At 42.4% G+C, this 14,594-nt stretch overlaps 1 protein-coding gene across 1 annotated transcript in view; it reads right to left on the bottom strand.

Annotated features, from left to right (window-relative positions):
- The window catches only part of LOC134805157 (calpain-C), a 31,135-nt gene that overhangs the window by 3,044 nt on the left and 13,497 nt on the right, over positions 1-14,594 (bottom strand). Inside the window, exons 2-11 of the mRNA XM_063778457.1 lie at positions 12,537-12,606; positions 11,402-11,513; positions 10,889-11,029; positions 9,888-10,056; positions 9,006-9,065; positions 6,657-6,739; positions 5,671-5,900; positions 4,640-4,859; positions 1,508-1,696; positions 253-412 (exon numbers count right to left, since the gene is read on the bottom strand). Of these exons, the coding sequence (XP_063634527.1) occupies positions 253-412; positions 1,508-1,696; positions 4,640-4,859; positions 5,671-5,900; positions 6,657-6,739; positions 9,006-9,065; positions 9,888-10,056; positions 10,889-11,029; positions 11,402-11,513; positions 12,537-12,606 (1,434 nt within the window). The remainder of the gene's footprint in view (positions 1-252; positions 413-1,507; positions 1,697-4,639; positions 4,860-5,670; positions 5,901-6,656; positions 6,740-9,005; positions 9,066-9,887; positions 10,057-10,888; positions 11,030-11,401; positions 11,514-12,536; positions 12,607-14,594) is intronic.

The raw sequence follows: 14,594 nt of genomic DNA, 5'->3' as shown, positions 1-14,594 counted from the left end.
GGTTCCGCGGAACACACTTAGAGAATGGCTGCTCTAAATAATACGTGGTAACACTATTATGCTTGGATGAACAAAAACATTCAACTATTTACCCCTTTCAACGCCTATCGTGTCCGGCATTTCATAGCAAACCTTGTCTGAATGCATTAAGGTTGATATTCGGCTGTAGCCTCGCGCGTAAGTTGACGTCTTTGGCGGTTACCGATATATTTTTTTGTATTTTCGGCGCTTAGTGCGTATTATAAAGGATACATCAAGCGATAGCACAATCTGTTTGCACGTGTCGATGGACGCGCAGCTCTTGATATAATCGTTGGGCAGGCAGGCGTCAAGCAACTCTTGCAGCTCGAAGGCGTCGATGGTTCGATGCTCGTCGGCTAGCTGGAGGAAGATCGCCTCGTACTGGGCGAAGCTGGACCAACAAGGGCTCTATATGAGCTGTAGTACACGCAAACCAGACTGACGACCGGGATCATATAATATAAATAAATAAACAGGGGACATCTTATACAGATCAACCTAGCCCCAAACTATTAAGCAAGGCTTGAATTATGGCTGCTAGGCGACGATATACATACTTATATAGATAAAATTACATACGTATATACATAGAAAACACTAATAACTAAGGAACAAATTTCTGTTCATCACACAAATAAATACCCTTACCGAGATCCGAACCCAGGACCGTCGGCTTTACAGGTAGGGTCACTAATACTCTCTAGGCCAGACCGGTCGTCAAAAAATATGTCTCTCTCGCAGCCTACCTTCGACCACGCGAGCGGGAATGAGAAGTTTTACGACTCCGCTCGTCAGTTTGGTTTGCGACTACTATAGTTTGACAAGCCAAAGGGATTCTAGTAAAATGTAGGCGCGTAGGGCCGGTCTTCAATAAAAAAAAAATGCGTCTACTACTATAGTTTGACAAGCCAAAGGGATTCTAGAAAAATGTAGGCGCGTAGGGTTGATCTCCAATAAAACAAATTGAAATTTACGTCCTTTTATATTGACAGGTTGACGGACTATATTTCTTTTTTTTCGTGAAAATACTTCTTATTGTGTTTTTGGGTTATCCTACTCAAAATAGTGTCATTGTGGAGAAGACCGTCTATCAGTAAGATCGTCTATAAGCTCTAGCGTCGCTTCTAACTATTTAGAATAGTCTAAAATGGATTCATTCATTAACTTTGCCCAAAAATAAATTATATCGAGTTAGTTAACCACACAAAGATCTTACTATGGATATCATTTTTATACACTGAGCATTCTTTTGAGCGCTCGAGCCTGAAGAAGGACCCATGATGGGCCCGAAACATGTCGCCAATAGCGACTAATACCTCACGTGAGTTAACCGTTGTGATCTAAATATTATTAAGGGGCCCACTGAATTACCAGTTCGCCGGACGATATCAGCGTAGCTGTCAGTTGTTCGGAACCTTTTGCGTTTAACTGACAGGCCGATATCGTCCGGCGAACTGGTAATCTGTGGGCACCTTTAAATACTAACCTGACTGATCGGCTAAGTTCCAAGCCAGGCGGAGCCCTGATGACGGCAGCTTTGATCATCTGCGGGGCGGAGTCCAAGGCCCTCATCCTGATGGTCTTGGTGGAGAAGATCCGGAGCGAGAAGTTGGCTTCCTCGCGTGGCTCGAAGGTGGTCGGCATGATCAGGTAGGAGCCGGGCTGGAGGTCGCATCTGTAACCGTCGTTGAGTTTGTGAACACAAAATATTACCCCTTTAGGGCTGATTTAGACGGCGCGCCACACACACGACATAAAGACAAAGACGTTCTCAAACGCCACCTCGTCGCTTGCGGGATACCGACTGACTGCTGGGAGGGCATTGCATTACAAAGATCGGAATGGCGTTCTAGTGTTCATAAGAAAGTAGCTCAATTTGAGCAGCAGCGTCTGGAAGACCTAGATGCTAAGCGTCATATCCGCAAGACGCGACCTAAGCCCTCCTACACATACACCCGCAACTCGACTGGACGACTCCATTGCGCATCGTGTGACCGCATCTTCAAGACAAAGTTTGGGTTTGCTTGGATTGTTGATGGAGTCGCCATTGCCGGATACGGCAAGGAGGGAAGCTAGCTAGCTAGACGGCGCGCGAACTCGGATGCGATTTTAGTTACATTGCGGACTGTTGGTTACGTCCTATTCAACCGACCTATCAAAAACCGCAATGTAATGAATGCATGCGACTTCTCGCACCGTCTAAATGAGCCCTTTTCATAAAACTTTACGGGCGTGATAGTTAAATGTGTTATCCTATTCTTACAAATACATAATTCAAAATGACAGATAAAGACAAACGATTCATCGCTCATTCAGGCCAGTATAGCGTTTGTGAATAACGCCATAAGTCTGTCACTGTTAAGGGACGCAGATGATAACCACGTTTGGTGTTGTTACTAAGAACTAGAATGACTACAGAGGTCTGAATAGTGCTCGAGAATGAACCCACGTGTATCATGCTTCGAGCGACTCGACCGCTGCGCGCAGTAGATACTTGTGCCGTTCTCGAGAACGTTCTCCATTTAGTTTTGTTTGGGGAATGTTCTTGTACGAAAACATTCCCCATAGTAAACGGAGAACGTTCTCGAGAAAGGCACAACTATAGCGCAGCTTTGCAACGCCGCTTAAAATATTTGACATATACAATTAAATTTTAGCCAATCACAAGTTTTTATTATTATTTAAAGCCTGACTAGTAATATATATATTATATGACCATTGTCAAGAGGGCGCTGTTGTTCTCATGTATAGGGTGACAGTACAGCAGTATAGTATGAAAAAAATAGTTACAGTGAAATTCCGCAACATGGCGCGTGATGGCCGTGCCCCCGCCAAGACGAGACAAAGGGCAAAAGGCAGTGCCATGGTATAATAATATACTCCGCCTGGTACTCTCTTCCGACCACGTGACTGACACAAGCCTACGTCATCGTGCGACAGCGCTATATAATAATATGCAATAGCGCTATATAAAGTGGCAATGTTATTGTGACGTAGGCTTGTGTCTCTCTGGGAAGAGAAGACCATGTTTTATTAGACTATGGGCAGTGCATATATGTTCTCGGCACGTTTCCGCCCATTTGACAGAAACGAAACGGCCAAGCCGTACTGTTTGATCAAGATGTTGGCTTTATACAACACATATACAGTTAGAGCTTACGTAGTTAGGACTCACAGAGTAAAAGTCTTGGTACCTACTACGGGATCTGATAACATTTTAGTGTAAAAGCTTTGTGTGCCTTGGCAACACTTTACATGAAATATTTTTGGTGGGTCATATACACGGTGTAACATGAGGAAACCGAATAATTTTAACAGCGTATTCCTGATCATATTTAGAGACAAAAATGTCCTATAAACTTTTTTGAAATTCGCCTAGTTTCAGAGATAATATTAATTTAAAAAATAAAAGTTTTTATTGTTACATAGTGTAAAAGGCCTTTTTGATGGTGATGTTGCTGCTATGGGACGTAGTCTAAATATCCTTATTGATAGATGTCAAAAAGTGACAAGTAACACTTTGCAAAAAGTAGGTTTTAAGAAAAAAATATGTAAAAATCTATTTTAAGCGACAAGTTTACCGATAACATTTATTTATTATGTACAAATACATTCAAAAATTTGAAAAAAAACAAAACAAATAAAAAATTGTTTTGGCGAAATTGACCTTAACTCATATTACATTTTTTCCTTCTTTTGACCTCAGAAATGCGTGGTTAATAAATTCGGTTTCCTCATGTTACACCGTGTATATTCCTGGCACAGTGTAAAAAGTAACAGTGGATCGACGCCTTTGATGTTTGCGTAAATGCCGACACCGCATAAGCACTCTTGTCACAGACTTTTACACACCAACACAAGCATACCAAATATTTCAAATAAGACACGCTAGCCTTGTAAGTAGTACCGAGCTACTAACAATGGCGATGTTGCAGCTCGGGTGCGCGCGACCCACCCCTCGCCCCTCGCACCCCACACGATTGCCCTGTCTAGACGGCTTAGTCGAATGACTGTATTGTTTTAAAGCCTGACCAGGGATACCCGCGTGATCACGCGCCATGTTGCGGAATTTCACTGGAACTATTTTTTCATACTATATTGAACTGTCACCCTATACATGAAAATAACAGCGCCCTCTTGACAGTGATCATATATTACTGGTCAGGCTTTGTATGTGTAGACTGTGTCCCTGGTCAGGCTTTATATTATGTATATCTAGATAAAAGATAAAATATAAAACATATTTATTCGTGACGTTCACAAAACATGTACGAACATGTACAGACAACAACAGCAAGGAAATAAGACATCAATAAGTGTGCATCACGAAATGGACCCAACTCAGCATGATGCTAGCTGTAAAGCCAGCGCTGGTCTTCCGTAGGGCCCATTCGGTGATGCCACGACAGTTAACACATAAAGATACATATTAAAACATTACAAAGGTCTGGCTACTGAAATATTACACACAGTTTTGGCGGGAAATTCAAAAAATCTTGGGCTGTTCACACTTTGTGTAATAGGAATTATAGTTTTGATACTAGAAAATATTTTTGATTTTCTGTGCACACGTAAGGTACCTAAGGAAATAAATTAAACATACGTTGACGTATCTCACCTGTGACTAACTTGTCTGCTATTCGTATACTGTGAGTTGACGGTACTCTTGAGTTTCTTGAACTGGGTCGGAGTAGCGGTCTCGACGAGCAGCTTGGGCAGTTTGTAGACGCTGAAGCCGATGACCTTGGGCTCCATCACGCTGTGCTGGTTGAGGGACACCACGAGGGTGTCGGTCTCGGAGACCACTATCTGGATTTGGGGGTTCATGTGGAAGAAGTCTGGAAAATGGGGTAAAAAGGGATAATTAATGATACGAATACGACGACGTCATACGACGAATGTGTAACAGTAATCACGATTTCATTGCTTTTAGGAAATCCCTTTTCGGATCTTCACATTTTTGTATGAACTTTATTTGTAATGTAAGATTTGTAAGTATGTACGTTGATGAATTTTACAAGGTTGGATTAAGAGCCCATCAACGTGCTCACTAGCGCCACTGCTAAATAATCGTGATTATTCAAATTTAAGAATAGATATTTTAAAAAGGGGGCCGCTACGTACTGAATTTTGTCTTTACCCTTTGAATACATCAAACTAGGTTTTATGTTGCTGGATTCGTCGATCTATGAACTCAAAACAAAAAACGGCCGTTTTAACTTTGGACGCACAGAAATTCTTATATGTAGATGAATAGGATCCGTGCGTGTTTGCCTCCTTGTGGCCTATATCGGAATATTATTAACATTTATACTTCACGTTAATAGACAGGGGTGCACTTGTGCTGCCCCCTGCAGTTCATACACGCTACCTATGCAGAGCGTCGTTATTTGAGAGAAATACCTTCGAAATATGCATACAGGGCCGTCTTAAACTATGCTGGGCACAATTTGGGGCCCTTTTGAAAAGTAAAGAAAGCGAATTAAACTAATTTTTTTCTACTATGATCTTCTATTTATCATGGGTAATCAAATATACTGTTACAGTCTGTCCTTTTGGGCCCCCCGAGGATGGGGGCCCCGGGCACGGGCCCCGTGTGCCCTGATGGTAAAGACGGTACTGAGCAGAAGTCATTAAAAATATACTCACGGACATAATTCCTGCACCCCCCTGCCGTGACACCCCTCCTCCAGGCCCCCTGATGCATCTTCACCTGCCACTTCATCTTGTCCGCGAGGGTAGGCTCGGGCCAGGAGGTCTCCGCGTCAAGATGGACGGTCTCCACGCGCTGGAATAACCGTTGGAAGTCGACGAAACTCATGGTGAACTCGATGCTTGGCGCGTTGAGGCGCTCGCGGTCGGCACTGGTGATTTTACGGCTGAAAAAAAAAATTATATAAAATAATAAGTTTCTGCCTTAAAACTCTTATTCGTTTTGCACTGTACCAGGCGTGGCTCACTCCGCGAATTCGTCGCTTTGCTACAGGCAGCTAAAAGTACATCCGTTCCGCCCCAATTTTGGGGAAAGCCATAAGCCGCGCGTGGCGCTGTCGCCACCTAGCGGCCATATCTGTGCTGATCGTAACAGACGCGTTTTGTTAGAGAGTGAGTCTTCTCTAGTACTATTATTTATTCTGTGACTATACTAGGTACCAGATGTATTATTATACATATAGGAGTCAACATACTGTTTTTTGCATAATTATTTTCCATAGAATTTTCACGGAAACGCGTGACTCTTTCAGTCACTCTCGGTACAAAAAGTACTGAGGTTGACTGAAGTACTTTTTGTACCGAGACTTGGACCTTGGAGAAAGTTGGACCCACCCATATTGACATGTGATCCTCAAAACAACATCGACTACCATCAATAAAAACTTGTCATTTAGCTTACTTTTCGTGCTTACCATCCTTACTTTAGTTAGACCTACGTATAGTTATTATAACAGTCTTTACAGTCGTTCGACGTGGGGAGACGAAGGGGGTCGCGCGCACCCGAGCTGCATACATCGCTATCATCGCATTGTTAGTAGCTCGGTACACGTCAAGGGCCGTCGGACCATTGTTACTTTTTACACTGTGGTATTATGTTCCCGTTATGTACCGGCGTTCATAAATAATAAAATAGGACTCACTCGGCCTCGTCCCGCTGCGGGTCCCGTGACGTGAGAGGCCGACGCAGGCGCACCTGCTGCACGAGCCCGTCATCCGTCACTATCTGGAAAACAGTAGGTCATTCTCCTTAGGTACAGTCCACGTCAAAGATTTACACTTACAGTATTTACACTTTTGCACCTTACTTTTTGCTCTCAGGTTAAACAAAGATGACGTTCCACGGGAAAAGGTACGTTATCTTACCACATTAGTGAACGTCGTTAATAATAGCGTAAGTGCCAGGCACTACAAGGTACCTTTACTGAACATCTAGCGACCTTCACCAAGGAGGAGTTTTGGCCGAAGAGTGTCAAGTTCCGGCGGGTTCGCGGCCGGCTCCCTGACACTGCGGGGTTGCGAACTGCATCGCTGCCATAATTGTGATTTTAGTTTTAAGATATTTTTTACAACAATATGTCTATAGTTTTAAGGTATAGTTACCTGAAAATAAAATATCACATTTCATTTTTTACCCGTGGAACGTCACAAATAAGCAGGTATACTCTGTATCTTTAGGTTTTTAAATAAAAGTAAACAAAATTTTGCCAGTTGAGGGTACATGAAAACGATCAAATAATGTAGGTTAAATTCAGGTCGTTCAGTGACTGTGGCGGTTATGTAATCGGTGCGGTTACACAATAAATGTCATAACTATCCGAAAATGTACAAATTGTTTGTTTACTTTTATTTAAATTCCTAAAGATACAGATTATAGGTATAGGTAGGTATGTCATTGGACTCATTGGTTTGTTGTTGTCCTGAAATAAATTTGCTAATAACTATTTATATAAATATATACAGGCAATACAGGGTGACCTTAGCCATTGGACAAACCCTGAAATCCCACGTAGGGTTACTTCTCAGAAAAACAAAATATTAAAAAAAAATATCAAAAAAGTTATTTCCAATAATCGACAACAAAAAGAAACACACTGTATTAATCATTGACAGTGCTTTTGACAACTTGTTTGAAAATGTGCGGCTAGATGACATTTGTCAAAAGTCCGAATCTTATTAATGTCATAAATAAAAAAGATAATCAAAACGGTCGAACAAGGTTTCATACTATTTACCTATTACATCAGGAGCTACTAAGTTATTAACACATACAGGTTGCTCCAAAGTAAAAAAAATCGTAATTTTTTAATTTCTTCGTAACCACTACACCGATTGGTATGATACTTTGTATACTGGTTCTAAATACCCTAATGCATATGTACATTTCGGCTTTGTCCAATGGCTAGGGACAGCCTGTATATGTATATTGTAAGGATTTACCAGCCTCGACTTCGATCCAATGATATTATACAACTATAGATAGGTTATACTCATACATAAAGAAAATTGTTAATTAATTTTCGCATGCCAGTTTATCTTTACTAAAGTTATCTTTAGTAAAGGGGCCCACTGATTACCAGTCCGCCGGACGATATCGCCTGTCAGTTAGTAGCAAAATTTGACAGCTCCGAACAACTGACAGGCTGATATCGTCCCGCGAACTGGTAATCAGTGGGCCCCTTTAGAGTTAGATCAAGAAAAGTCTGCAACGATTTTGACAGCATACGCAGGGCAAATGTTGTTTAAATATAAGTCATAATTTCATAGAAGTTTGATGTTTAAAATAACACTTGCACTGCGTGTGCTATCAAAATCGTGGCAGACTCTTTCGGTGAGCGGGAGCACGTGTAGCACGTGCACAATAGGGTATTTGACATTTTTAGGGTTTCGTACCCAAAGGGTAAAACGGGACCCTATTACTAAGACTCCGCTGTCTGTCCGTCCGTCTGTCACCAGGCTGTATCTCACGAACCGTGATAGCTAGACTGTTGAAATTTTCACAGATGATGTATTTCTGTTGGCGCTATAACAACAAATACTAAAAACTGAATAAAATAAAGATTTAAGTGGGGCTCCCATACAACAAACGTGATTTTTGACCGAAGTTAAGCAACGTCGGGCGGGGTCAGTACTTGGATGGGTGACCGTTTTTATAGATAATGGTACGAAACCCTTCGTGTGCGAGTCCGACTCGCACTTGGCCGGTTTTTTTTATGAATGGTTTCTGTCGATCAGGTTTGGTTTGAGGATCAAATATCTGTATGGGACCCATAGTCTTAAAGCAATACAAAAGTCACAAATGATGGTCAAAGTCTGGCACCCGCACTTTACTGACGAAACTTCAACGTGTGTCAAGAACCCTATTCTCGCTCACCTAGGCGCGACTAAAAGCAACTTGTACAATTTTAACCTATCTGGAGTTATAATATCATTGCCATGACCCACTTTGATTTTGAGTGACGTTGAACTAAACTATTGAACTAAGAACTTACATCATCACAGCTGTAGATGCGGTAGTTCATTTCTGGCTCCAAGCCCCTCTGTTCCACGCCCTGTAATAAGAGATCAAAGTTTAGTTACAGTCTATAAAACAATAGTCATTCGACGAAGCCGTCTAGACAGGGCAATCGTGAGGGGTTCGAGGGGCGAGGGGTGGGTCATGCGCACCCGAGCTGCATACATCGCCATTGCTAGTAGCTCGGTACTACTTACAGGACTAGCGTGTCTTATTAGAAATGTTCAGTCTTAAACTTAGCGTTTCATGTTGCAACGTCGCTACGTTCAATCGTCAATATGGGATATAATATGCAAATAGATTACGGTGTTTGTTTGTTTCTTCAACCGTTAGCCGTATTTTGGGAGATTAATGAATACCTTTATTAAGGGTAGTGTGCCACACTAGTGACCACACTAGTAGCGCGGAGTAGGTTGGCGAACGCGTGGCTCAGCTCGCGGACTAGTTGGGACTCCGTGATCCCACCGGTGAGGTCCGCCATGCCGTCTAGTAGGCTCCCGTACTTTAGTGCTGTATCTACTCACGCTAGGTTGGTAGTGTGCAGTGACCACCCTAGTAGCGCGGAGTAGGTTAGCGAGCGCGTGGCCATCGCTCAGGTCGCGGACTAGTTGGGACTCCGTGATCCCACCGGTGAGGTCCGCCATGCCGTCTAGTAGGCTCCCGTACTTTAGTGCTGTATCTACTCACGCTAGGTTGGTAGTGTGCAGTGACCACCCTAGTAGCGCGGAGTAGGTTAGCGAGCGCGTGGCCATCGCTCAGCTCGCGGACTAGTTGGGACTCCGTGATACCACCGGTGAGGTCCGCCATGCCGTCTAGTAGGCTCACTAGGCTCCCTTACTTTAGTGCTGTATCTACTCACGCTAGGTTGGTAGTGTGCAGTGACCACACTAGTAGCGCGGAGTAGGTTAGAGAGCGCGTGGCCATCGCTCAGCTCGCGGACTAGTTGGGACTCCGTGATCCCACCGGTGAGGTCCGCCATGCCGTCTAGTAGGCTCCCGTACTTTAGCGCTTCGTAGGAACCGTGGAGCCTGCAAAAAGAAGAGTCAGGTTTAACTGTTTGACATTGACTATCGGTTTTGTGACGATTGCTCCGAGTTAATGGTACACAGCTAAATAATAACGGCTGTCAGTAAAAGTATGCACCGTCAACACGAAAATTATCTATTCGGTCAAGGAAACCTAGTAGGTATAGGTAGTACCTATAGAGTACGCTAACTCTGTATTGAATTGGCAGCGCCAAGTTATGATTGGCATTTTTTATCAACGATTGTCATCTTGGCTAGGCTCTCGGGTAACTTAGAGTAGGTACGCTTTCTCCAACAGCGCTGGCCATAGCTGTTCGGTGGAGCTGGTCTGCAGGAAAGCCAGCTTCCCGTTGACGGTGGGCAGACGGTCCACGAGGACTTCGAGCCACAACACAAGCCTTATTGAGCTTACTGTGGGACTAGGTCGATCTGTGTAAAAATTGTCCTATAATATTTATTTATTATTATTTATTACTGGGCTAGTATAGCCACCAAGTGGATGCCGCAAAAGAAGCGCGGACGTGGCAGGCCCAGACGGAGATGGCGGGACGATTTAGATGCCTTCATCAGTAACTGGCCGGAAAAAGCACCAACGGGAGTTGTGGAAATCAAGGGGAGAGGCCTTTGCCCAGCAGTGGGACACTATACTCGTAATAGACAAATAAAATAAAATAAAAACTAATAATTAATAATAATAATAAAAAACTGGCCGCACCAACAGAGGAACCTGTCACTAACTAGTCTTACTTACTTAGCGTATCCTAAATTCCCTTCAATTTTCTTCCGAGCTGTTCTGCAGTGTTCAGCAGCTCCATAAGACCTATACCTGACTTACTTGGCGTATGCCTTCTCCAACAATGCTGGCCATAGCTGTTCAGTGGAGCTGGTCTGCAGAAAAGCCAGCTTCCCGTTGACGGTGGGCAGACGGTCGTCCACGAGGACCTCTAGCCACTGGCCACACCACCAGATACGGAACCTGCCGAAAATGAGATCGTGAGATGAACATGTTTTATGACGTGTTTGGGAAATTATAAATAATAAATAAATACATAGGGGATATCTTACACAGATCAACTTAGCCCCAAAGTAAGCAAAGCTTGTAATATGGGTGCTAGGCGACATAGATAAATACATACTTATATACATATACAAAACACCCAAGACTGCGAGGTAAATATTAGTGTTCATCACACAAATAAATGCCCTTACCGGGATTCGAACCCCGGACCCACGACGGCGTTAGACGATGGAGTGGGTAGTGACCCTCTTGGTCGACCAAATTGTTTAAAACACTAAATAGCTTTAAAACTCTGAGATTCAAAGAGGTTAAAAGCCATAAATATCTGACCTGAAGATGCCGGCGTACCCGGCGTCCACCCGCTGGTCGGCTGGCACGACTCTGTAGAGCAGCCCTTTGCTCAGAAACAGGACTGATAGACACGACACCAGCCACTTATCGCCTGTGGTCAAACGGTAATGTCAGTAAAATGTTATTGTTAATATTAAAAAGTCTGTGTTAATGGTAAGCTAACATTCCCAGGGGTACTCACAAAGTTGTTACCACTGGCAACAACCGGTAATTTTTCCCCAAACCGGGTTGGTGGTAACTACTGGTTTCTTTTCCCAGTAGTAACTAATAGTAGTTTGGATAGTCAGAAAAAGAAACTGATTTGGCTAGCAGACAAGTAGGTACCCTATAATAACGTAAACTATAAAAAATATGAAAAATAAAGCAGCTGTTGGTACAGAAAATGTTTAGATTATGTTAATATACTGTGTATGTCACGTAATTATAGTTCTTAAATATTTCGCCGAGCAGATAACACCGTTTATTTATACACACTCGCACCCTGTCGGTTAATGGTAACTATTCCTAAAATTATAAATATAAAGATAAATACGTAATTAAATAGTCATGTCCAAAAAACACTCATGAATAATAAAGACAAACAGCCTCAGGCAAGACTCGAACTTGCGACCTATCGGAACACTGGTCCGATTGCTACTAAATACCAACTAAGCTACGGAAGCTTGCCAGAAGCGTGCGAATCTCTCCATTCCTTCCTTTACGCTTACACGCATTGGGGCGCATAACAACTGAAAATTTGCATGCATGTGTAAGTCGGGTAACAATGCAATATTATGGTACCATGGAGCTGATCTGATGATGAAGACAGGAGGTGGCCATAGGAACTGTGTGATAAAACAACGCAACCTAATTGTGTTTGGGGTTTTCAGAATTATCTCGATGACTATGTTGTCTGTGGAAAGAAAAGTACAGTCAGCGATAAAAGTTTGTACCAAAAAAAACATTTGCCAAAAACTTATTTAATTAGTACACACACACAATATATAGTAGTAGTAGTATCGCTCGCAGATGCTTCATAAAAAAAAAACTCTCATTTACATTACGATAGATAGATTTACAAATCAAATACGTTAAAATTTGTTTAGATTTGACAATCAAATAAATAAATAAATACCTAGTTTTCCTGGTACGACGTCAAATATATCGCAGTTGTCTCTCACGAAGGTAGGGTCGGTATATATTTCCTGTAAGAAAAACAAGATTTTAGTGAAAATGTAAAGAACTAGAAAACCCCCTTGTGAAGCAGACATACTAAAATTATAAATGCCAAGGTAACTGTCCGATTTCGCGCGTGAACAGGTAACCAGACAGACAGACACACTTTCGCATTTACAATATTACTAGTAGTACGGATATAAGTAAAGCCTGACCAGTAATATATGACCATGACCATTGTCAAGAGGGCGCTGTTATTCTCAAGTAGGTTGACAGTTCAGTATAGGTAGTATGAATAAAATTAGTTACACTGAAATTCCGCAACATGGCGCGTGTTCATTTGTTTCTGGCCAGGCTTTAGTAGGGATATTTAGGGGATTCTAAGAGTCGTCCCCTAACCTACTTAGTACAAAATGAATTTTAGTGCAAATGAGAGTGGACACATGAAGACCACATCACGACCTGACAAGTCAAAAAGGGCCCCAATGTCAGAGTTAGACCAAGACAAGTCTGCAACGATTTTGATAGCACACGCAGTGCAAGTGTTATTTTAGTTAAAATAATTAAGTACCAAACTATGAATTAAACGTAGGTAGTAAGGTCCAAATGTGCTTAGAAATATTAAATTAGTATCGTTTTTTACAGTTTTTACCTGTTATCTATTTGGCTAGTGTAAAACATTCCCGCACCGAAAACCCCGATGTATGTTTATATGTATGTTGGTTGACATTTAGTCCCCCAGTAAACAGGTGTGTATGTTTCTTACACCTGGCCTGTGGTTAATGCATTAAGAGCTGTAGGTAGTCTCAGGTCAATAATAATGATGGCCTCTACGTGTTGGATCTATATCCCCACGCACCCCTCATAAATGACCGGGCTTGAAAACCGGAGAGTTTGTAGCGGAGATACAAATAATATATAATAATATGTGACGTTATCTATGAAAAGGGACCTTATTGTCGATGGCGCTTACGCCATTATTAACGATGCTCCGTTATAAATACAATGCCGCGCCACGCTGTGCGGCGTAAGCGCCATCGACAATAAGGTCCCTTTTCATAGATAATGCCCCATATGATGTTGACACAAATAATTTTATAAAAAAATCTAGTTAGATACGTACAAGACATCAATTTTAACTACCTATAGAATTCCCGTGAGACTCGAAGCTCGACCAAATTAAGAATGATTACAGTACATCTGGTGCTTCATTACGACACCTTGTGCTATAATAAGCACATTACGTAACTACGTCGAAATTTTAAGGGGCTATATGAACTGTAAAACGTTGTACGATACACGTGCGAATAGGCAACTCGCAACTAGTGTCGTTTTAAAACATTCCCTTCGGTCGTGTTTTATAATTCGCCACTAATTGCGATTTTCTTATGACAGGTGTCCGGACTTCTTTACAATAACCCAGTCTCATTGTCCACCCAAACTTCAATCCATAGACCGGTAATACTATTCACTTTTTCTACAACCTACCAATGCCTGTTGCGACCGGTTCATGGGTGTCTGTTGTTGCGCCTGTGGACGGCTTCCAGCAGGCTTTCTATATGACATTAAAGCTCTCCAAGGGGACTCTACGTGTTGGATCTATATCCCCACGCAAGCCTATCAAAGGACCGGGATTTATAGACCCGTGAAATCCAAAATAGTGAATTTGACACAAATAATTTTATTAAAAAATCTAGGGTCGATGGCAAGAGGCCTGACGGAATGACGCTGGTGCCTTGGAGTATGGGACGGCCACTTTTGTCTGGGACGCTACGTGCGTAGATACCCTGGCGCCGTCCCATATTCCAGGCACCAAAGTTGCCGCTGGTGCGGCCGCATCCTCGGCCGAAAGCCGGTCAACAGTTTAAAAGTATACGTCTTAGGAACAGAATAAATTCAATGCCTTCCAAAACAGCGTTATATAGGAAAAGTATATTTGGAATGGCTCCACAAATTTTTAATAAAATACCGAATGAATTAAGAAATTTAGAGGATATAACAAGTTTTAAAAGTAAAG

Source organism: Cydia splendana, chromosome Z (assembly GCF_910591565.1).
Source record: "Cydia splendana chromosome Z, ilCydSple1.2, whole genome shotgun sequence".
Taxonomy (NCBI): Eukaryota; Metazoa; Arthropoda; class Insecta; order Lepidoptera; family Tortricidae; genus Cydia; species Cydia splendana.
Note: the sequence above shows the minus strand (reverse complement) of the source record. Positions and strands in the feature narration are given on the sequence as shown.